Consider the following 22,774-nt stretch of genomic DNA (forward strand, 5'->3'; position numbering starts at 1 on the left):
GAAAACAGCAGAATGATTACTGCTACATTTGTGGCCCAGTGCGCTTCTGACATTCGTAAGAAAATTCAGAAATCAGAAGGATGGGAAGGGATGCTGATGAGCCAAATTATGGCCATTGCACGCCGAGTTTATCGGAATAGGGATGAGGCTGAGAAACAAGAGAAGAAGAAGTGGCAGAAGGAAAAGATGGTAATGCTAGCCACAGCAGTGAAGCAAGACTACCGCCCCTTAAAGAGAGGAAGTGGGCTGAACAGGAAGGAGCAGTTGTGAAGGACGGTTGGATGATCCTGCCGGACAATAGGATTTATGTACCTCATCATCTAGCAGGCACAATTGTAAGAAATTATCATGAATCTACTCACCTTGGCGGTACTGCAACCAGAGAGAGTCTCAGTCGGAAGTTGTATATTATTAATCTATCACAATTAGCAACTTGCATTTCACAGAAATGTGTTCTTTGTGCTAAAAACAATCCCAGGCAGGGACCGGTACAACCTCCTGGAATCCAACATGTGGGATATGTCCCCATGGAAAGCCTAATTGTGGACTTCACAGAGCTGGTCCCTTCTAAGGGATTCAAGTATCTCCTTGTGTTTGTAGATACTCTTACCGGATGGGTTGAAGCTTTTCCCACCCGAACTGAAAAGGCACGAGAGGTAACTAAGAGACTCCTCACTGAATTGATCCCGAGGTTTGGATTACCTAGATGCATTGGAAGTGATAATGGGCCAGCGTTCATTGATCAAGTAGTACACAAGAAGTATGTCGAGTCCTACAAGTGAAATGGAGACTGCATGCAGCCTATAGGCCTCAGAGTTCAGGGAAAACTGAAAGAATGAATCGGACTCTGAAAACCCAATTGGCAAAATTAACCCAGGAAACGGGATTGGGATGGGTAGATGTGTTACCCATAACACTGTTTCGTGTTCGGTGTGCACCCACAAAAAGACTTAAGTTGTCACCTTTTGAGCTCCTGTATGGGAGGCCGCCCTCCTTTGTTCAGGATATTCCAGCTGATCTTAAACAGATAGGAGACCATGTGACACAGGAACAAGTGCAATCTCTCTCCCGTGTTTTTGTTTCTCTTAACAGGTGGGCCCTCGAGCGCACACCGTGCAGCATTGCCGAGCCGATTCATCAGTTCCAGGCTGGCGATAGCGTATGGGTGAAAGAGTGGAAACGTGATCCACTTGCACCTAAGTGGCGTGGACCTTACACCGTCTTGCTCTCTACTCCAACAGCGGTAAAGGTAGCTGAGGTGACCCCCTGGATTCATCACTCCCGTTTGAAGAAGTCCGAAGGCAGTTGGACGTGCAAAGGTGACCCCTCTAATCCTCTTAAACTGACTCTCTCCAAAAACCCCTGTATCTAGCCCTACCGGGAACGGGCTAGGTCACGGGCAACATTAGACGACCGGCCTGCTGCAGCCACAACCTGGAAGCTGGCTGACCTGCGCACGCCTGAAGCTTGAGGAGCATCTGAACCAGCGATTGTGAAAGGAAAGATTCTCTTATACAATTAATTGACTGCCCCCCCCTTGTGGAACAATTATCAGAGATATTACTCATTGGGGATCCTTGGGATATATGTTTTGGTCTTGGTGGTTCCCCATTTCTGTCACTGGGGGAATTATATTGGGACTAATATTTATTTGCTATCACAATAAGGTAATCTTTTGTGGAAGGAATGCATATGCTAGACATCAACATGATTTTATTATTAATCCTGATCCCTTGGGAAGGGGAAGGGTCCTTGAATCTGACCAAATTTGCTAAATATGGATTCCGCCATGACCACAATTTGTGGGTAGGTTTAGCTGAAATGGTAGCCAATGTTGCAAATAGGACCAATTGCCTTGTTTGCTCTCTTGGGCCAGATGATTCAGAGGGAGGTATGCCCTTATTACCGATACCATTAGATGCCATTGGTATGGTAAGCGAAATGCCACACCAAACAGAAATACAGAATTTCCCCGGATGGAACTCAACTAAACCATTACGAGTTATACCTGTACAAGGGGAATTCTGTGTACATAAATCATCAGATGCAGCTGATTCTACCATGATAGGCTCTTCTCATTGTCACTATACTTGGGATTATATTAAGAATAGTCATACCTGGGCACACGGTACTACCTATCGAACTCGGAATACCTTGCCCTGTGCACCTCCTTTTATTCATGCATGGAAAGTGGTATGGAACATAACTGTGACAGAAAAAGGCAATCTAACATACTGCACTGTGAACTCTCTACCTCTTTTGATATTTTGCCTTCTGTACTCCACGTACCAAAAACCTCAGACCCGATGGTTGTGGTGGATATGTGGAGAATGGGCATACAAGAAACTCCCCTCCAAATGGAGTGGGACTTGTTTCCTGGGATGGGTATTACCACCAATGTGGATTATGCCCACTAATTTGGCCAAGCGTACACGAAGAAACGCTGATATTTCTCGTATAGCAGGAGGAAGTACCCAAAGTTGGAGCGATACTGATGATTGGCCACCAGAGCGCATTATAGCCTATTATGATCCTGCCTCCTGGAATCCTGGTGAGCTCATACAAGGGGCACGGGATCCTATTTATAATCTAAACAGAATAATTCAATTGCAAGCAGTAGTGGAACTTGTAACCAATGCAACGGCCCAGAGTTTGAGACTTATTGCACAACAGTTGGATGAAAGTAGAGCCGCCATTTTGCAGCTGAAAATGGGAATGGATTATGTACTTGCCAGGCAGGGAGGCCTATGTGGAGTCTTGAACTTGACAGGGAATGCCTGTTGCTTTAACATTTCAGATAATGGTGAGGCAATCCGTGTGTTGGCCACAAAGATGGAGAATATAGCACATGTCCCAGTACAAACATGGGAAGGATGGGATATGGGATGGCTCACCAATTGGTTACCTAATGTCACAGGACTCAAAGGGATACTATTGTCTTGCTTGTTTTTCTTGACAGTAGTGGTAATGGTTTTATGTATGGTGCCATGTATCATTTCATGTTTTAGAAGTACAATTAGCAAGATGATTTCGAATGAAACTCTACCTCATATCATGGCCCTATACAGAGCTTTACCTCAGGAATATGATGAAGGTCAAGCTATCAAGGACACTTGGGATGAAGGTCCTTGAGCTTGAAAGGGGGGAATGAGGCATCAGGCATAAGCCTGCATTTTATTAATGTTTGATCAGGGCTTGTATATTAAAGAGAGAGCTTAAAGATTTTCAAAAGTTTCATGCCAGGCAGAAGACAGCTGCTTAGAGAACCTTGGCAATGTTTTCCTCCTAGACAAGGGGCCCCTTGATTTATAGCAGAAAACAATTCTCAAAGTCGTAAAAGCTGGAATTACAGACTGAGAGTGAGGACACTGACCCTACATGTTACAGAAGATAAAAAAGGCAGAGATAAACATAATTAGGAATGAGTAAATAGTAAAATAATACCAATGTGCCTCCCAGTAAAATGAGCCAGATCTTCTTTCTAAGGTTAAAAGGCCAAGACCAAATGGAGAAGCATCTATCTGGCAGAAAGGGAGCATTTTTGGGAGAGCATTTTTGGGAAGTCTTTTTAAAGCTGTTTCTTTCTTAAACTGAGAGAGTTAGAGGGCAATAAATGTTGGGAAGAGCTAATGGGAAAAACAGCTGGCTGAAGGGGGGGGTGTAAACTGAAGAGGCTTCTTTTGAAAGCTGGTTTTTTACTGAGTTCCTTTTTTACTGAGTTCCTTTTCTACTTTACAAAGGCCTTATTCCTTTTAAAAGGCTACCTATGTTATGTATTAAATATATTTGCTTAAATGTAATTATGCAAAGGATTTAAGAAATGCTAGATTCTTATTTCATATAGTTGTAAGAGTTGTATTTATCCTGAAATTAAGTCAGCCACCAGCCTAGCCCCCCTGCCAGACAGGAAGACGCCATCCAAGCAGTCCTGATATATAGCTGTCAGGCATTTGTTTAGAAACCTTCAAATGAAGGAGATCTTTCAATGTTGATGTGAAACTCAAGATCCTTGACATATGTTTAAAATAAAAATTTAAGATTAACCATTTGTTTTAGAAGGCAATAGGGCAAGGAGGGCAAGAGGTGAGCTGGTAATTAAGATTCCTTGTTGAGACACATGTAAGATATATTACTACTTATTTGTCATTTATAGATGTAACAATATATAGCTCTTTGTGTTCCATATAAGGACAGGAGGATATGGGTGTATCTTTTAGGATTGGTTATAGCAATCAGCCAATAGGAAATCCAACCAGGCTGATTGGACAGAGGCAGCCAAAGGAGGAGCAAAGGGGGCTGGATTAAGGGAATATAAGTGCTGGCCATAATGGCAGGAGGCCAGGCCAGAGCTTGGTAACCATATACCACTGTGCCTCTCATTTATTTGTCTGACAAATAAATTATTATTTTAATTTCTCTATTGCTGCGTTGAATATTTCATTCCAGCTAAGCGTTAACCACAAGCAGGGTGCTACAGTATGGCTGGGAAAGACTTCCATCTGAACCTCTGGAGAGCTACTACCGGTCAGTGTAGAGGTTCTCAGGTTGGTCCACAGACCATTGGTGGTCCATGAGTTTCATTCAGGTGGTCTGTGGTGTGCCTGTAAAAATACATTTAAAAAGCATGCAGCATCTAGCACAGTACAATACATTTGCTGCAGCAGGAAGAAAAATAACAAAGAGGTTTGTCAGAATCCTCATAAATTTTCAAGTGGTTTGTGGGGGAAAGAGTTTAGGAATTGTTGGCATAAACAATATTGTGTTAGAAGGGCCAGTGGTCTGCTGTAATATAAGACAGCTCCCTATTAACTTCTAATATAATAATATTGCATGCATGCGCGCGCACACACGCACACACACACAGAGGGAAATTACATTTATGTAGCTTTTATAGCATAAGAAAAATATAGGCTCCTGTCCCATGAAGCCTTCAAAACTAAAATTCAGTTCAAGGAAGGAAGGTTAAAGAGGGGAACAATATAAATAGGATCAGCAACCCACCCCCATACCATATTAACATTTAAATGAATGGAGGTTTGCATATATCAAGTTCTACTTTGGAAATAATTCAATAGCAGGATAACAGAATAAGCCAGCTAACACATGAATTCTGCAAGGATGCCAACCAACACAGAAAATATGGTTTTTGAAATGCATGTGGGATTGGGGGGAGGGCTGGCAGTCTTTGTCTCATCCACAGGGGAGCCCCCACCCCCACTGGTGAGCTGATCTGATGAAGTACACAGACACAGTGGAACCAGGTTAGGTATTGCAATCTTTATTAGAACTAACATAGTTTTGCTAGAATCAAAGACTTCGGGTTCCTTTGCTATCAAATAAGGTAGGCAAGAAGAGAAACCATTTGAAGCTGCCTGTTTGATCCCCCAGATTTGTCAATGCAGCCAGACAGATATTCCCCTCCATCCCCAAGGGAGACAGCAGGATCAAAGCCCACTCAGTGTTACCTGCTTTCGTGCTGCAGCACCAAGAAGCATCAGGAAAAACGTAATCTCCCAGACAAATGCAGACCTGAATGACAAGCTGAACCAGCTTTTTTTAGTGCATCACTAAGGCAGAGCATGCTAAGAGAGCCAGTGAGAGTCTTCTGCCTTTGTAGTTCACACTACTGGAAGAACTGGAAAATTTATCCAGCTCCTTCATACAGTTTGCCCTGCATCCCCAAAGGGATGTGCACATAGGACAGGAGCTTCACCAACAGAGATAACTGAAGCAAGACTAGCATTCTCCAGGGCCTGTTGGCAAAGAGAAGGTGGCTTTGCCATGCTGAGGCGTCCCTGGGCATGCTTAATGAATGAGCTCAGCTTAAAAAATAACAATTTAAAAGAGCTATAGTTTATTTTTGCACAGCATTTGACATCACTGGATACTCTGCAGAATACAGTATGGTTTTGGAGAGTCACTGAAAATGAATACACAGCTCTAAACTGCAAGCAATTTGGGCTATGGCACGAGAGGCGGCAGGTGGGGCCAGACATTTTGCTGCTTGAGATGGGAAATCCAAATGGCAATCACTAATTCACACAGATCACCATCACCCAGGGGGGGAGGGGGGGTACAAGTGCCCAGCTCCAATTCACTGAAATGCAGTAGAAGTTCACCAATAACCCTCCTGTTCTCAATGGTGCCTGCAAGCTCAGGGCCACTTATCTTAGGGCCCCTTCTCAGAGGCAGGCTTGCGCAAACCACCGGCAGCACACCAACTGAACTGGCCTCACAGCCTGCAACTCAGAGCAAGCAAAGTGCAGCTAGTCACACCAATACACCTCAGGGTTTTGTTTTTTTAAAATAATCCTGCAAATCAGTTTACCAGTTACAAATAATCCTCTAAGAATCATGAAAGTGTAGAGTTGGAAGGGACCCCCAGGGGTCATCTAGTCCAACCCCCTGCAGTACAGGAATCTTAACTGAAGCATCCATGACAGATGACCATCCAACCTCTGCTTAAAAACCTCCAAGTTCTTCCTGCTGTTTAGTCAGAATCTATCTCCTTTCTTGTAACTCAAATCCATTGGTTTGGGTCCCACCCTCCAGAGCAGGAGAAAACATCTTCTGTGTGATAGCCCTTTTGATATTTGAAGATGGCTATCATATCTCCTCTTTTCGATATACGATATACGATATCTTTATTGTCATTGTCCCATACAGAACAATGAAATTGAAAAACTACATAAAACATTCAAAAAACCCTAAAAACTCTGAAACCCCATTTTAAAATACACTATTACTATACTATACTATACTATACTATACTATACTATACTATACTATAAAAACCCCTAAAAACTCTGAAACCCAGGCTAAACATACCCAACTCCTTCGACCATTCTGCATAAGGCTTGGTTTCCAGACCCTTGATCATTTTGCAACATAATAATAATAAAATAATAATAATAATAATAATTATTATTATTTTAAAACTCTGCCTCACAGTATTTTGAAGATCCATGGGCCCAATAATCACTATGGCTTGGTTTTCACCATGTACTTTGGCGTGGAGTGCAGCAATTCAGATTGCAGGGGGTCATATATTGAATACTATATATAAATTATTATTTATGGTAGGGATGCGGGTGGTGCTGTGGTCTAAACCACTGAGCCCCTTGGGCTTGCTGATCAGAAGGTTGGCGGTTCGAATCCCTGCGACGGGGTGAGCTCCCATTGCTCTGTCCCAGCTCCTGCCAACCCAGCAGTACAAAAGCACGTCAAAGTGCAAGTAGATAAATAGCGGTGGGAAGGTAAACGGCATTTCCATGTGCTCTGGCGCTTGTCACGGTGTCCTGTTGCACCAGAAGCGGTTTAGTCCTGCTGGCCCCATGACCCAGAAAGCTCCCTCAGCCTGAAAGTGAGATGAGCGCCACAACCCCATAGTCATCTTTGACTGGACTTAACTGTCCAGGGGTCCTTTACCTTTTTACCTTACCCCTTTATCCATCCAGATTCCTTCCACATAGAAAACTAGAATGTTTTAGCCTTCTCCCCAACATTCTAGTTGTCTCTGTACTGGCACCCCCATCTCCGTCCTCCATCCAGAAGGATTCATCCATGTGATTGATTGAGGGAGGGAGCGAGTCTGGTGGAGCTCAGGTTGCAATCCTATGCACACTTAGCTGGGGTTCTCCTTTAGCTCAATGGCACTGACTTCAGAGTGAATATGCATAGTATTGCACTCTTAAGGGACTAATACCCAACTCCATGCCACACAACTCACAGCCTCTCACTGTTTTGCAGAAGGAACTTTTGAACAGCTGCAACAGGAGTTAACAACTTCCCCCTTAGCTTTCTCTCAGTGGTAGCTCAGGCAGAACCTCTGCATAAGTTTATATATTTCCAGAGTTTCTTTAGCAAGGCTGCATTTCTTTCTAGCAAGAGGGGAGAAGATAAAAAATTAGATGTTCCAGAATATGTGGGGTTCTAAAGTGCAACATGTAAATGACACTGACAGCCTGCATATTATACATTCAAAGCGTATAACCCTCCCCCCCCAAGAAACAAATAAAAATCTGGTGAACAATAGTTTCTTAAGGGTGCTGGGAATTGTAGCTCTGTGATGGGTATACAACAGTTCCCAGGATTCAGGTGTTTGTGTGCTTTAAATGGGTACACAGCAACATGTGGAGTAATCTATCAGAAAGTTCTCACACAAAAATTGTGTTTAGCTACCTGTTGGACTTTGCCCCAGGAGTCAGATGTAGCTGCATTCCACTGCCTTTTTAATGAAGCCCAAGACCTGCCTCTCCCCACCCTTTTCTTAAACAATGTGCACACACATACACACATACCAATCACGGTTAAACAGTAAAAAAAATGGCAAGAGAGGAAAACAGCTGAGAGGGAGCCAAATTCCCAGGCTAGGGAGGTGAGTGGGGTTTTGCAATGACTCAGGGCCTAGCTAACCCATAATCAGTACCAGGAGGCACACTCACAGTGCACCAAGATTGGAGCCCCTTGCTATAAATCGGTGAGTAATGGAGACAGAGTCTGGTGGAGGATTCTGGTGGGCTTTGATGCCAAATGCCCTTAAAGAGAAGGAGATTTTTAAAAATAATAATGTATGTGTTGCTTAATGTTAAAAAAAGGCAGACAAGCCATTTACAAAGTGTAAAAACCCATGACACAGACATTAAAAGATGGTGTCTACGATGAGCCAAGGCAGCATCTTAGGTGACATGAAGTCTAGCTGGCTGACCAAAAGACTGCCTTGAGGGGCCTAATCCACCAAAAACTCTTGCTTGCACCAAATCTTGTGACACCTTAAATATGAAAAGTATTATTATGGCATAGCTTTATTGAACTGGAGTCCAATAAACTTTTGCTATAATAAATTTGTTCATCTTTAAGGTGACACAAGACTCTGAAGTTATTTTTGCTGCAACAGACTCACACAGTTATCCCCCCCCCCCGTACTAGAAGCTCTCCTGAAAAGGCCCCAAGACTGAAATTAATTGAGCTGCAGGAAGCGTTCTCATTCACTTCACTTGAGATTTTGCAGGAGAATTCGCTGGTGACTTGGGCCAGTGCTAACTGACTGAAGAGGAGGTTGCTCTCTGGCTCATCTACCTTAGTTACCAAAATACCTTGACCACGACACCCTGAAGACGGTACCAGAACTACTTTGTGCCTTGCCTCTGATTGTGTCCAAAGGTCAAATTCCCTCACACACCCCATCCCCCTTCTTTGGGGAAGGAGCCCACTTAGTAGCAGAGCAGTTTTGTTGTTATGGAAACAAGACATGTGGAGATTTTTAAAAATATCAGCTGTGCAAAAATAGAAGGGTGGGAGGCCACAAGACAGTCAAGTCCCACCCAAAATAAGAGAGAGAAAGAGAGTAGACTGAGGCCGAGAGGACTTCTATTTGAGCCCACTGGATTTTAAAAGTCACCTTTCTTCTTCTTGAATGCTACTACCAGCCACCGCCTTTCTGTGGTTGATTCCCAGCACCAAGCAGGCACAGAGCAAGGGCAGCAGCTTCCTCTTGCTGCCTTTATTGGGGGGGGGGTGCAGGCTGAGCTCTTCCATGAAAGAAGCAGCATCAAGTCGTCTCATTCCAAACCTTAGAGAACTACAAGCTTCCTGTAAAAAACTGCAGCAAGAAATTTCCAGGGCAACCTGGACTACGAGCAGCTCCTTGCCATGCCCTCTAAGTGCTGTGAGGGAACAGAGTTTGTGCCCAGCTAAGTGTCAACAGGCAGACTTCTCCCTCTTCTCACTACCCAGCTCTTATTTTAAATAATCCCACCTCATTTCCTTAATAGGAGCAAGTAGTTCCTGACTCCCAGGCTCTCCTTGTGGTCCAGTAAAAAATATTTATGAGTTGGCTACACGGGCAAAAGTGCTGTTGTCTCAGTTCAAAAACCCTGAAGCCATAAAGCAAAGCGATGCGGATTAAATTAAGAAGGCAAGAAAATGGGGAGGAGGGGTTCTATATAACCCCCTGCTTGGCAGGGGGTTGGACTCGATGGCCCTTGTGGTCTCTTCCAACTCTATGATTCTATGATTCTATAACATTATAAATATCCTGCAGCTGACTGGGGTTCAGGTCTCATTGAGGAGGTCAGTCGACATGTGGGCTGTTGCAGCCTGGCCTCCTCTCCACTCTGCTAGTTACTGAGGTTTTTTAAGGAACAAGGACTTTTTTTAAATGCAACATTAAATCACCTGCAGTCCAGTGCTATACAGTCTGCAGGCAGGTTTCCCAGCTGGGTAAGAACCAGACCAGATGCACTGGGCTTCTGGCACCCCCTGCTTCTGCTGTACAAATACTGTCAGCCACACACCAGAATTCCCCCATGACAAGGATTCAGAGGGTGGGTGGGTAGAAGAAGGTCTCTGTATACTAAGCAGAGAAACCCATAGCTCCTCACTCCCATCTCTCCCATCTGCCAAGGGTGCCAACTTGAATAAAATATTGTGGGGGGCCAGGTAAGCCCTGCCCTGCTTAATCCATCACATGACTCAGTGCATGCACACCATTTGAATGGGAATGCCCATCAACTTGGGGGGAGGGGTGGCCCTCTCAAATATTTTATTATGGGTTAGGGTTAGGGTTCAAGCGCCCACGGCTCCTAGGAGCTGGCTCCTATGCCACCTGCCCAGGGTTCATTTCCACTCCCACTGCAGAGCCACAAAGCCAGAGGTCTGAGCAGAGATAAGACAGCAGAAGATGTTCTGCCTCTGTATCACTGTCAACCCAGCCAGGAGTGGGGAAATGACCGCCGTGGCTTCATTTCATGCTGCTGAAGGGGGTGGGAGTGGAGGTGCTTTGCCCATCCGGGGCTCTGACTGCAGCCCTTGATGGGAAATGGCAACCCTTGACAGAACAAAATGTCCTCCAAGCCTGTGAGAAGCAAATGACTCCTGGTTTTCTGTGGGATGTAGGAGAATCTGCAGTGCATAGAGCAAGCCTGCTTTGCCCTCACCTGTCATCTTCCTGACAGAAAACCCCAACATTTAATCACGGGATTGACATCAGTGGTTTCTATGGCATCAAAGTGTGCTCCACTGGTGCTAAGAGTAAGCAGGCTGCCAAGTGCCCATAGTGTCACCGATCCTCAGGACCCGTTTCTGTTATCACAGTCAACACCAGCAAACTCTTCTTGAGGCAATCTATTGCTCCTGCAAAGGAGCCTTACTTCCTAGCTGCCCTGTGTCGTACATAGAGATCTCTCCTCACATTGCCTCCCATGTGTTATCTTCCAAGACTCACCAAATTGCTTTGAAGACCATCCTTTGACCTGTTCCCAGGAACATTTGACAGGGTCATAACTACACCCACAAAGTAAGGCCTTGTGAGCAATTATCTATTCAGTTAGAATGTGTCGGCTTCAGTCCCTATCCAGGCTTAGTTGCCACTGGAAAACAGAACCTAGCCTTGGCTTGGAGAGTACCCTAGCAGTATAAAGGCAATCTAATGGCATATAGGACCCATATTTTCAGTGGAAATTGGGCACCAAGTCCACCCAAATTCTTCAACCAGCCTAGGGCTAAGCCAAGATAATGGGATTGTGTGATTTGTCCTTTCTGTACGCCGTTTTTCACGCTCATGTATAGTCTTCCCCAATCTGGTGCCTTTCAGACGTTTTGGGCTACAACCCCCCCCCCCCCCGTCCCAGCCAGCATAGGCAATGGTCAGGGATGATGGTGAGATAATCCATTAACATTTTCTGAACCATTCCTGGCCCCATTTTCCATTTATTGTTGTTGCTTTTATTGTCTTTTGATCCCATTGGCTATAACAATCTACAGTTCTGTTGATGTCACAATACTATAAGCCGACATGATGTCATGAACTTCCATAACAAACCCACAGACAGCTGGATTGAGCAGCAGCAGCAGTGTGGGCAAATGAGGCAGACAATTGTGCAAAGCAGCCACCGCCACCACGGGAACGTATCACCATTGAAAGAATGTTGTTTGGTCGCATCAGATATTCAAATTTCAGTGCAAATATTGAAATAGCAGAATATTAATTACATTGTGTGTGTTTTTTCTGGGGGTACTCAAGGATCTGCAATGCTGGTGCCTTTTTTCTAGAAGAAAAGCACTGATTAGATCTTTGCTTTCATTTAGGGAAAGGGAAGGAGCAAGGGAAACGACTGAAGCCCCCTTCCTTGCCCACCAGGATCCAACTCAGCTGCCCTTCTGGCTTCTCAGATGTCACCAAGCATTGTCTACGAGTTTCCATGCTCAGCCCCTCAGCCTTGAAACTTGATTCTTTCCATATTAACTAAGTAAGGAATTTTTAAAATATAAGCCTATCCAAGTGCCTACTTTTTGTGTCACTATAGATCAGAAATAGGAAACCCATGGCTTCTCCAGGTGTTGCTGGACTACAACTCTGACCATTGGCCATGCTGGCTGGAGCTGATGGAAACTGGAGTCCAATATCTGGAGGGCCACAGGCTCCCCACCCCCTGCTCTAGATCAGTAGCTCCCTCAAAATGTGACTTCAAAGTGGTTTTTAGACCAAAGGAGGAAATAGGGCAACTACAATTTTGTAGTTCTCCAACTGATGATGTTCGACTCTAGCACCCGTCAGCTCCAGCCCACCTGGCCAACAAGAGTTGTGGTCCAAAGCATCTGGAAGGCACCAAGTTGGAGTAGAATCATAGCATTGCAGAGGAAGCCCAAGGGTCATCTAGTCCAACCCCCTACAACACAGGAATCTCAACTAAAGCATCCAAGAGTAGGTTGGTGAGCAATACCCAGAAGTATGTGTATGCCATGACTTTACAGAAGCACACACAATGGTACCAAGAGCAAAATTCAGCTAAGGATTTCAATGTTTATTCATTTTTTAAAAGAGCATCTTCTATTCTCTATGACTAGATAGATGCAAGTGAAGAATGTGCCACTCATAAAAGCCACAGCATTCCAGTGGTGCAAAGCAAGGCGTACGCCACAGAGCCCCATAACTTCCCATCATCAGCAAAGTCAGGATAAATGAAGCTAAATAGGTAGCTAATGTTGCAGAAGACAGAATCAGAATTCAAAATGACCTTGACAGATTGGAGAACTGAGCCCCGACGAACAAAATGAATTTCAAGAGGGACAAATGTCAGGTTCTACACTTGGGCAAGAAGAATCAGCTGCACAAATATAAGATGGGGGACACTTGGCTTGCCAGAATTACATGTGAAAAGGAGGGTCTTGGTGAACCACAAGCTTAACATGAGTCAACAGTGTGATGCAGCATGGAAAAAAGCTAATGCTATTCTAGGCTGCATCAACAGAAGTCTAGTGTTCAGGTCAAGGGAAATAGTCTGCCTTGATCAGACCACACCTGGAATACTGTGTCCAGTTGTGGGTGTCACAATTTAAGGATATTGACAACTGGAACATGTGCAAAGGAGGGAGATCACAATGATCAAGGGTCTGCAAACCAAGCCTTATGAGGAGCGGTTGAAGGAGCTGGGCATCTTTAGCCTGGAAAAGTAGAGACCGAGAGGAGATATATTTTTAAATATCTTAAAGGCTGTCACATGGAAGAGGGAACAAACTTGTTTTCTCCTGTTGTGGAGGGCAGGACACAAACCAATGGCTTCAAGTTACAAGAAAGGAGATTCCGACTAAACATCAGGAAGAACTTTCCAGCAGTAAGAGCTGTTTGACAGTGGAACAGACTCCCACAGGAGGTTGACTCCCCTTCCTTGGAGGTTTCTAAGCAGAGGCTGCATGACCATCCATCATGGATACTTTAGTTGAGATTCCTGCATTGGAGGGCGTTGGGACTAGATCAGTGCTTTCCAAACTGTGTCGTGACACATTAGTGTATCGGCTGCAGTGTGTAGCTGTGCCACACGAATGCTCCCTGTGCTCCACGTGGGACTAGAAAGGGGTTAGTTGAACCTCCGGTTTGCTAGTAAAACTGAATCACTGTGTCATGAAATGATGCTTGTCTAAAAGGTGTGTCACCAACATGAAAAGTTTGGAAAGCTCTGGACAAAATGATACTTGGGGTTCTTTCCAACTCTACAATTCTATGAAGAACTATCCGGAATCATGTAAAAATAGATACACGCAGCTCAAACTATATATACTGTAGAATTCAGCTTTCATTGGTAGAGAATTTGCTTGATTGGGCCCAGAATTTTAAGATTTGGTTTTTTAAAGAAATGACATATACATGGTTTTTATTATAATCCCTTGAATTAACAGGTCCATCAAGGCCAGCAACGGCTCTAAGTCAAATCAGAACACCTGGAGTGTCATTATAACAGTTTGACTGCCCCTTGCAAAATTACAATGCAATTCAGTTGCTAGCAAACAACAAATTGGTATCAGATATGTCTTTGCCTTGGAAAAAACCAAACACCTTCCCCTGAACTGTATGCATAAGGACCCTGTTAGTAAATTGCGTCCATCCCTGACATATTTGTCAGCACTCATGCAAGATCCAGGATTTATGGGGTGGGGATGTGTGTGCAGAATAATGTTCAAGAGGCTTTGTGACACTGGCCCAACCTTGGCACACCTTGGCAGAAGGAATTCATGTGCCTTCTCCCACCACCGTCCCCACCTCACCAACCTTCCCCTCCCACATGATCTGCTACAAGAATACTACTAGAGGATGGAAGTAACATATTTTAATTTCAATCACACACAAACACATATACACATGATATCAGGCTAGAAAAAAGCAAGATCTGAAGCCACACCTTAACAGGTGAGAGCTTGGCACAGGAGGAATCCTCCTGAACCCACCATGATTTTGGTCCTATAAAGAGTTTTAAAAGCAAATTAAGGTACAAGGGAGGAACAACATTCCTCCTTTTTCCCTCCCATCCCCAGCAATAAGAGATGCTGACTTCTTATTTTAAAAACAGGGCGCTGTTGCTCTACAGCTACAGTTGGAGGAACAATCTGCTATTAAGCACACAAAAATGCTATCCTACCGTCATCAGTAATACCCCAGTCCCTCAACCCTTACCCTTCCCAAACCCGCTAAACATTCTGTAGGATAAATAAAGGGCAGACAACAGTTAAGGCCTTTGGAGGACAGAAAGGGGAGCAACGGAGGAAGGTTTTGAAAAACAGTGAGCCTTGGTGTCCAGCTTCTTTCTTCTGCTTTTACTGCTCATTAGGGTTTGGATTGGCATCCGGATACTTGGTGAGGTCAAAGGTCAGGACTTTGCTGATGACACAGTCTCCTTGCTGTGGGAGGAAAGGGCAAGTCATGTGACAGCTGCTCCTTTACTCTCATAGATCACCCCAACAGAGCAGCCCTCCTGAGGGCAAACAGGCTCCCATGAGTCACTCTTGTCCTTGGACACGAAGGGAGCAGGATTTTTAGGAGAAGGGGAGTGGGGAAACCAACTGTACGGCAGGCTATTTTAGTCTTCTAATCCCACCCTTCTTTATTTTCAGAGGAGTATCTAGGGGTTGGTGAAACCATCCCCTGCTGGGGGCACAGGCCCAGACGGACCCCCTGCAAAAATCACCTATCAGACTATGAAGCACATGATTTTATGTGTGCAGCAACGTGCTGCTGCTATCATGGCAAAACCAAACATGGGAGAAGCTTTCTGCCCGTCTCACACTGCAGCACAAAGGTGTGTGAATTCTTTCACCCTTCCTCCTTGCCTCGTCCTCACTCTGGAAGCTTTGAGTACTTGGGTTGTGTAAAATGTAGTAATTTCTAATGTGACTATTGCAGTAAAGTGATTTTTATTGGAACAGCCTCCCCACCCCACTACAGCCCCCTTGCCAAGGGTGCAAGGGATCCTAGGTACGCCTCTGTTTCTTTTTAAACTTTGTAATATTTCCAAACATCCATTTGGTTATCACCCCCTCCATTTTTTGGTCATCTCTCCTCTGAAACAAAAAACTAAAGCAGATATGAGGTAATAAAAAAACAGCACCTCTGAGCACGTAAAAAGAGCGACCTTTCACTCGTCACTGAGCAACTGCAACCTAACTGTCCCCACAGACTTATGTCTGAAGTCTTCCCTCGAGGGCTTCTATGCAGACTAGCATCCCCAGGCCCTGAAAGGAGGCGCCTGCCAGAGAATTTCCCCAAAAAGTGTTTGCCTCCTAAGCTGCTGCCTTTAATGGTGCCCCAACACCCCCTTCTCTGGGCTAGAGCTGGGCGATTTTTCAACTTATTGTCTGAAACTGATACTACGTTCAGATTGCAATACTGGTTTCAGAGTTTTTGAGTTGGCAACACATCGCAGTCCCCCAGCCACTGCTAGAACAGCGCATTTCACTCCTGTCCGTCTGTCTCTGCTGTGCTGGCAGGAGTAAGAGAGCGGCCGGTTGCTCGTGTGGGGGCAAACATGCAGACAGATGGACTTACTCAGATGGGAGGCAGGAACTTTTCTGCTCCGACCTGAGCAGTTTGAAGGAGCCCCTGAGACCCTCCAGCTTGCATGAGCCAGAGCAGTACTGGGCCTTGCTCAGCTGGGGGGTGAGAGCCTTCCCACCTCCCAGCTGAGCAGTTTAAGGAAGCCCCTGTGACCCTACCCTCCAGCTTGCGTCGAGCCAGAGTGGTACATTAAGGGGCTTGCTCAGCTGAAAGCCTGGATGATGTGTCTGACTGCTTCTTCCTCCCCTAAGGTGGGGAGGAAGAAGCGACCAGATACATTTCAGACATTGTGATATACAGTCGTACCTCAGTAGCTGAACGCCTTGCAAGTCAAACGTTTTGGCTCCCAAACGCCACAAACCCAGAAGTGAATGTTCCGGTTTGCGAACGTTCTCCGGAACCCGAACATCCAACGCAGGTTCCGTGGCTTCCAATTGGCTGCAGGAAGCTGCACCTTGGTTTCCAAATGTTTTGGAAGTCAAATGGACTTCCGGAATGGATTCTGTTCCGACTTCCGAGGTACAACTGTATCAGTATACCGCAGAATTAAAAAAGGTAAAGGTAAAGGGACCCCTGACCATTAGGTCCAGTCATGGACAACTCTGGGGTTGCAGCGCTCATCTCGCTTTATTGGCTGAGGGAGCCAGCATACAGCTTCCGGGTCATGTGGCCAGCATGACTAAGCCACTTCTGGTGAAACAGAGCAGTGCATGGAAATGCCATTTACCTTCCCGTTGGAGAGGTACCTATTTATCTACTTGCACTCTGACGTACTTTCGAACTGCTAGGTTGGCAGGAGCTGGGACCGAGCAACGGGAGCTCACCCCGTCGTGGGGATTCGAATCGCCAACCTTCTGATCAGCAAGCCCTAGCCTCTGTGGTTTAACCCACAGCGCCACCTGCGTCCCTACCGCAGAATTTAGCTGCTGATATATCCCAATCTGAAATCCATACATCGCCCAACCCTATTTCACCTTCCTTCATGGCAAGGTCACCTCATTTTGAGGCCTTCATCTCTCTAGATTGTACAAGGTTTAAAAAGGAATGGATGTCAGAGGGGGGTACAAACACATTACTGTCATTAATACAGGCAGGCAGTGGACAGGTGTCAGCAGCACTGAAATATAATTCTCTGTTACACTTCCATACCTCAGGGTAGACACCAATGAGACTCTCGGCCTTGGTGTAGAATTCCTCCTTCAAGGAAATAACAATGGCCTGGAAGTTGCACGTAGATTGCTCCTTGATGTAATTGGCCACCTGTGGGGATGTCAGAGGGAGAAGGGTGAAAAGGAGAACTGATCAGCCCAACCCTTCCTTTGCTTTTCTTCAAATCTGATCCAGTAATGTCCAGCTGCCCCATCTGATTTAGCCTCCTACCAACCTTCCCAATGTTGGTGTTGTCCAAAGCAGCATCGATCTCATCCAAGACAAAAAATGGAGCAGGTTTGTAGCTGTGGATAAAGAGAGAGAGCCAGCAATATGAAGCCACCTTGTACAGAGATGGACCACTGGTCCACCAAGACCAGCAGCTCTTCAGCGTCTCTGGCAGAGGCCTTTCCTACCCATCCACTGCAGATGCTGGAGAGAACACGAGACTGTGAACCTTTGCAGTGTGCAATGTCCCTCCCTCCCCCCTTAGTAAAAGGCTGACCTTACCTGTGGATGGCAAAAAGTAGAGCTAAGGCTGCCACTGTCTTCTCCCCACCAGACAGGTTGTCCATGGGCCGGAAGCGCTTGCCAGGGGCTACACAATTGTAGTTTATGCCATCCAAGTAAGGCTCCTCTGGGTTCTCGGGGCCTAGGAAGGCCTAGAGAAAAAGGGATGAAGGGAGACAATCAGAAATCTTCACACCAGTGGTCAATACCTCAGAACCATCTTTAATGGGGAAGGCCAGAGCTCAGGGGGTAGCGCACATGTTTTGCATTGAAAAACTCCCAGGTCAACCCCTGGCATCTCCAGGCAGGGCTGGGGAAAATTCCAGGCTTTCTGAAATCACAGAGCCGCTGCCAGTGAGCGTTGACAGTGATGGATGGGCTAAGTGGACTGATGATCTAATGTGCTATAAGACAGCTGCTTAGATCAATTTCACAGTATGATGAAACAGAGCCAGACCCTATGAAAATAAATTTCTGTAAGGGAAGATGGAAAGATGGATGTATTAGGGCTTTGCTAGTCCAATACACCCAAGAGGGGTGGGTTGACAGCTACCTCAGAGGCTTCTGGGCAACAACAGTATTGTGGAATTCAAGCTAATTTGGATACTTATAATATAACTCAGCAAGCCAAGAAACGTGGCACATTATTAAAAATAATCAAATATAGTTGCAAAAAGCCACCACTGAGGAACTGGCTGACAACAGAGTCCATCATCTATTTAGGGGTAATGAGGGCTTTATTAGGTCCCCCACTCCTCAGAAAGCAGGCAAGCAAAAAAGTGTGCTCCTGCAGCTGCTTTGACTGAGGCAGCATGCACAGTTCCCCCTGCAGCATGGAATACGCACACAGGAGCTTGACTCCACAAAGCATGGCACTAGAAGGCTCAAGCAAATGCCAGTTGGTACAATTTGTCTGATGACAATATGGGACAGCATTTCAAAGCCCAACACATGAATAAATAGCATATTTTGCATATGAATAAAAAGAACAGTAGCTAGGCTGTAATCAGTCTTCTGGGGTTTAGACTGATGTTTTAGAAGACAATTCTGTTTGCAACTAGAAAGCAAATTTGCATGAACACAATTTCTATAATCTGTTGGTAGTAAACTCTCAAAATCTGATTCCCATGGTTAATGGAATTTTGATTTTCAATTTGTAGTAAATTGGCTTCCATTTACAATAAAACAACCTTTGGTTGATCATGGGAGGAAAACACACACACACTTTATAGGGTTCATCCAATTTTAAAGACATGGCACCCATAATAATCCCTAAAATATCTGAACATCATAGTATTTGTATGCATGGTACAATTCTGTGGAGATACATAAAAAGCGCTGAATGCGGCTCTAGGTGTTGAATTTGACTTCCTGAAAATCTCTGCTCTATTTAAAATTGTTTGAAAAATGAGAAAAGATAGCACAGCAAGTTGCTAGCTCCCATGGGTCGGGAGGTATGCTTTGATGTAAGTGGGTGCTGCCTGCTGAGATCTCTGAAGGCAGGGGAATAGCTTATTGCCTCTCCACATGAATAAAAAGCACAGAATAAATGATGCTAAAGAGTAAATATTAGCAGGAAGGACACTATAAAATAAGACACTGTGCAAATTTCCTCCATTTATCCAATTCATACCGGACGCAGAATTCAGCTTTGCTCAACTCAGAATTTAGGTTCCCTGGCTTTAATGTTTGTCAAAACATGGATCACACACAAGAACCGTTTATAACATTGTTGGCTGTCCATAGTAGGCCAGGGGTGTCCTCACCTGGGCACTGCTATTTCGTGACAGGGCTTTGTAGATCTCATCGATGTTGGTGGCCACTGACTCAAAGCAGGAGTTGAAGCGGTCAAAGCGCTCCTTTTTTATCTGTTCAAATGCCTGCTTGGCTTTCTTGGCACGTTTCCGGGCAGCCTCGAATTCTACCAGAGCAAAGGAAGAAGTGTGAGAACGGGTCTTCCCAGCCCTCCAGCAGAAGCCCTCGGCCCAGGTCCCCAGCACTCTAAAGAGAGGTCAGGAGGGGGATCCAGTACCATCAGAGGTCTCCTGGAACTTGTCCCGCACACTCTCCAGCTTCTCCATTGCCTTCATATTAGGAGCAGCAATCCGCTGCAAAATGCTCTGCTGCTCATTCAGCTTCTGTTGCAGCTGGTTCATCTCCTGCTTGATCTCATCTTCAGCCTGGGAATCCTGTAGGCGGGAATGATGGGAGGCGGTTCAGGCAGCCAGAGACTCTAATAGTCATCATCCCCACCCCCCACAAACCCAGAAATTTCCAGAGAACCCAGATGCATCTGCCTTAGTGACGCACCTATGCCACTACCCTCTCTAGCCAACCGAAGTCTGGGGTGAGAATCCTCAGGACCTTTGGGGCTAATTATATGGGAGAGAAAGGCCCTTCTAGCAAACTCTCTCCCATCAGCGCTGGGGCACAGTCCAAGCAGGATCCCTTTCCCCTGCCCATTAACTCAATCTGTGGCATGGACAATTGTTATGGCATATGCAGGAGCGATCCTTGAGAGGTCAGAGTACACAATCAACTCCAGATTCCAATTTTCTTAAAGACTTCTTTAAGAACAAAAGGGTCAGGTAAAGAGAAAGTCGTTGCAAAGTAAAAAGATAATAAAAACATTTTTTTCTAAACAGAAGTTCCAAACTTACGTTTATGAGGCACGCGGATCATCCATGGTTCAGCGGAGACAAAAGGGATGATGACATGTGGATGACAAAGAACATAGGGAAGACAGCCCCATTTTATCCCTGAAGAATCAGGGGAAGATTGACAAGTGGAGGAGAACCCTCTATAAAGCAGAATCAGGAATGTAAAGGCCTAAAGGGGTTGGGCACTGGCTGTCACCTACGTGAACCAGCCCATTCACTCAGATGCAACTTTGAAGATGCTACTTTGAATTCCCCCATTACCAGTGCTGCCGGTGTTATTTATGTGCACCTAGAATCTGGAATTCCTTCCTGAGAGCAACTCCCCAGGCTTCCTCATTAAGGGACTTGTGGAAGTACTTTAAAGCTTTTGGTTTACGTTTTTGTAGGGATTGGGGGAAGCTAACAAATAAACAATGTTCCAGCATTTTCTTACTCGTTTTTAATTTATTACTGTTCATTCTGCCTTGCAGTTCTGTTATTATGCTGGTTTTAAATGCAGCTTTTATTTTGGATTGAAGCCACCTCGTAGATAATTTGACAGAATGACAGGGCATAAATATTTTAAATAAGTAAAAGAATATATAAGTGACCTGAACACATGTACATTTTTGCTTTGTGGACTTGCCACTAGCCTAGGGACAAAAGGCCACCCCCCCCCTCTCAGCTATTCCCCAGGAAGAGCAGACCCAAGGGGAAGCTCACCTTCAGGTCCTCAGAGAGGTCACTGTAGTCAATCTCAATGAGAGCTTCTCGCGCATACATGTTGGAAGTCCTCTGTGAGCTGCTGGCTGCCTCCTCCCCTTGGGAGCCACCCTGCACCCAAATCAAAACATAAGAGAACCATCTCACTCTCCTGCTTGGGCCTCATACCCACCCTCTGCTATACGTGGGACACTCTGCTTACCTCCTCCTGACTGATATCATCCATGGTGCCTTTAGAGAGGGGCAGTTTGATGTCCTGCATCTTGCAGGCTTGCAGCAGATTGTGGCGGTCACTGCGCTTCTGCTCCAGCTTGGTCTCAATGGCTGTCACTTCCTTCTGCAAGTGAGTCATCTCCCTGAGAGCCAAAGTCAATATTGATAATATTTAGTATAAATATTAAATTGAATCAAATAAAAAAAGAAGAGAAATATAGAGACATGTTTGCCATCAACAGCTATCAACTACAAGAGTTAAACAGAACCTTCCTGTCCAGAGGAAGTGAACCTCCAAGGACTAGATGCTAGGGACAACCCATAAGGGAGTTGTCCCAGAGGCTTCTGGCTGGCTGCCCCTAGAAGGAGGACGCTACTGCATTTGGTCAGATCCAGCACAGGATTCACCTTCAGCCATTTTACAAACTTCCCACCTTAGAGAAAGGGGAAAGGTTATCAAGCATCCCTCCACAGCCTCCCTTCCTACATTCCCTACCCTCTGCCTCCAGAAGCCAAGACTCACTTGTTGGCCCCGCCCAGCTTCTTCCGAATCTCCTCCATCTCATGGTTCTTGTCGTTCACCTCAGATTTCTTGGCCAAGTGCTGGTTCTTCAGGTCCTGCAGCTGTGCCATGGTCTCATCAATGATCTTCATGTGCCGCTGTTCCTCCTTAAGTGGGGGGCAGAGAGAAACAGAGAGACTATGAGCTCGACCATAGACTCTACTGCCTTCTTCCCCACCTTCAAGCCACCGGTAACTGCTGGACCAAACCCTCCTAGCCACCATCGGCCCACCCTGGCACCTTCTTGAGTTTCTCTATCTCAGCTTCATCTTTCTTGACCGTCTGCTCCCACATGTGCACTTTGTCCTGATCCTCCTTCAGCTGGTTCTTCTCAAAGTCCAGCTGGATGCCCAGACGGGTCTTCTGGTTTTCAAACTCCAACCTGCAGAGGGACAGGGGTTAAATTTGGGTCTCAGATCCAAACCCATCCATGCATTCACCCGGCTTCCATATTCTTCAACCTGGGAGACTTCATGAGGGCAAAAGTTGGGCTGGTTACCTTTTCTTGGCAATCTCGTTCTGGCGTTTCACCTTCTCCTCCTCAAACTCCCTGATGTTCCTTACCCCAATCTCCCGGCAGAACTCCTCAAATACCTCATCTTCCACCTGGCAAGGATGGGAAGAAACTAAAGTGAGAGGAGCAGGATGAGATGG

At 45.4% G+C, this 22,774-nt stretch overlaps 1 protein-coding gene and 1 long non-coding RNA gene across 2 annotated transcripts in view; one reads left to right on the plus strand and one right to left on the minus strand.

The window, feature by feature from the left end:
- Window positions 1–11,769: 11,769 nt before the first annotated feature.
- On the plus strand, window positions 11,770–17,467 carry LOC308577355. The gene is made up of 3 exons (XR_014003602.1): window positions 11,770–11,994; window positions 12,088–12,248; window positions 15,385–17,467. It is a non-coding gene; the product is annotated as an uncharacterized lncRNA (long non-coding RNA).
- The window catches only part of SMC1A (structural maintenance of chromosomes 1A), a 38,358-nt gene continuing 30,172 nt past the window's right edge, over window positions 14,589–22,774 (minus strand). The window contains exons 15-25 of the mRNA XM_081177334.1: window positions 22,620–22,726; window positions 22,361–22,502; window positions 22,082–22,227; window positions 21,548–21,701; window positions 21,346–21,456; window positions 20,016–20,163; window positions 19,750–19,904; window positions 17,984–18,135; window positions 17,709–17,778; window positions 17,474–17,584; window positions 14,589–15,171 (exon numbers count right to left, since the gene is read on the minus strand). Of these exons, the coding sequence (XP_081033460.1) occupies window positions 15,088–15,171; window positions 17,474–17,584; window positions 17,709–17,778; window positions 17,984–18,135; window positions 19,750–19,904; window positions 20,016–20,163; window positions 21,346–21,456; window positions 21,548–21,701; window positions 22,082–22,227; window positions 22,361–22,502; window positions 22,620–22,726 (1,380 nt within the window). The 3' untranslated portion in view covers window positions 14,589–15,087. The remainder of the gene's footprint in view (window positions 15,172–17,473; window positions 17,585–17,708; window positions 17,779–17,983; window positions 18,136–19,749; window positions 19,905–20,015; window positions 20,164–21,345; window positions 21,457–21,547; window positions 21,702–22,081; window positions 22,228–22,360; window positions 22,503–22,619; window positions 22,727–22,774) is intronic.

Source organism: Podarcis bocagei, assembly GCF_964188305.1.
Source record: "Podarcis bocagei genome assembly, chromosome: 17".
Classification (NCBI taxonomy): Eukaryota; Metazoa; Chordata; class Lepidosauria; order Squamata; family Lacertidae; genus Podarcis; species Podarcis bocagei.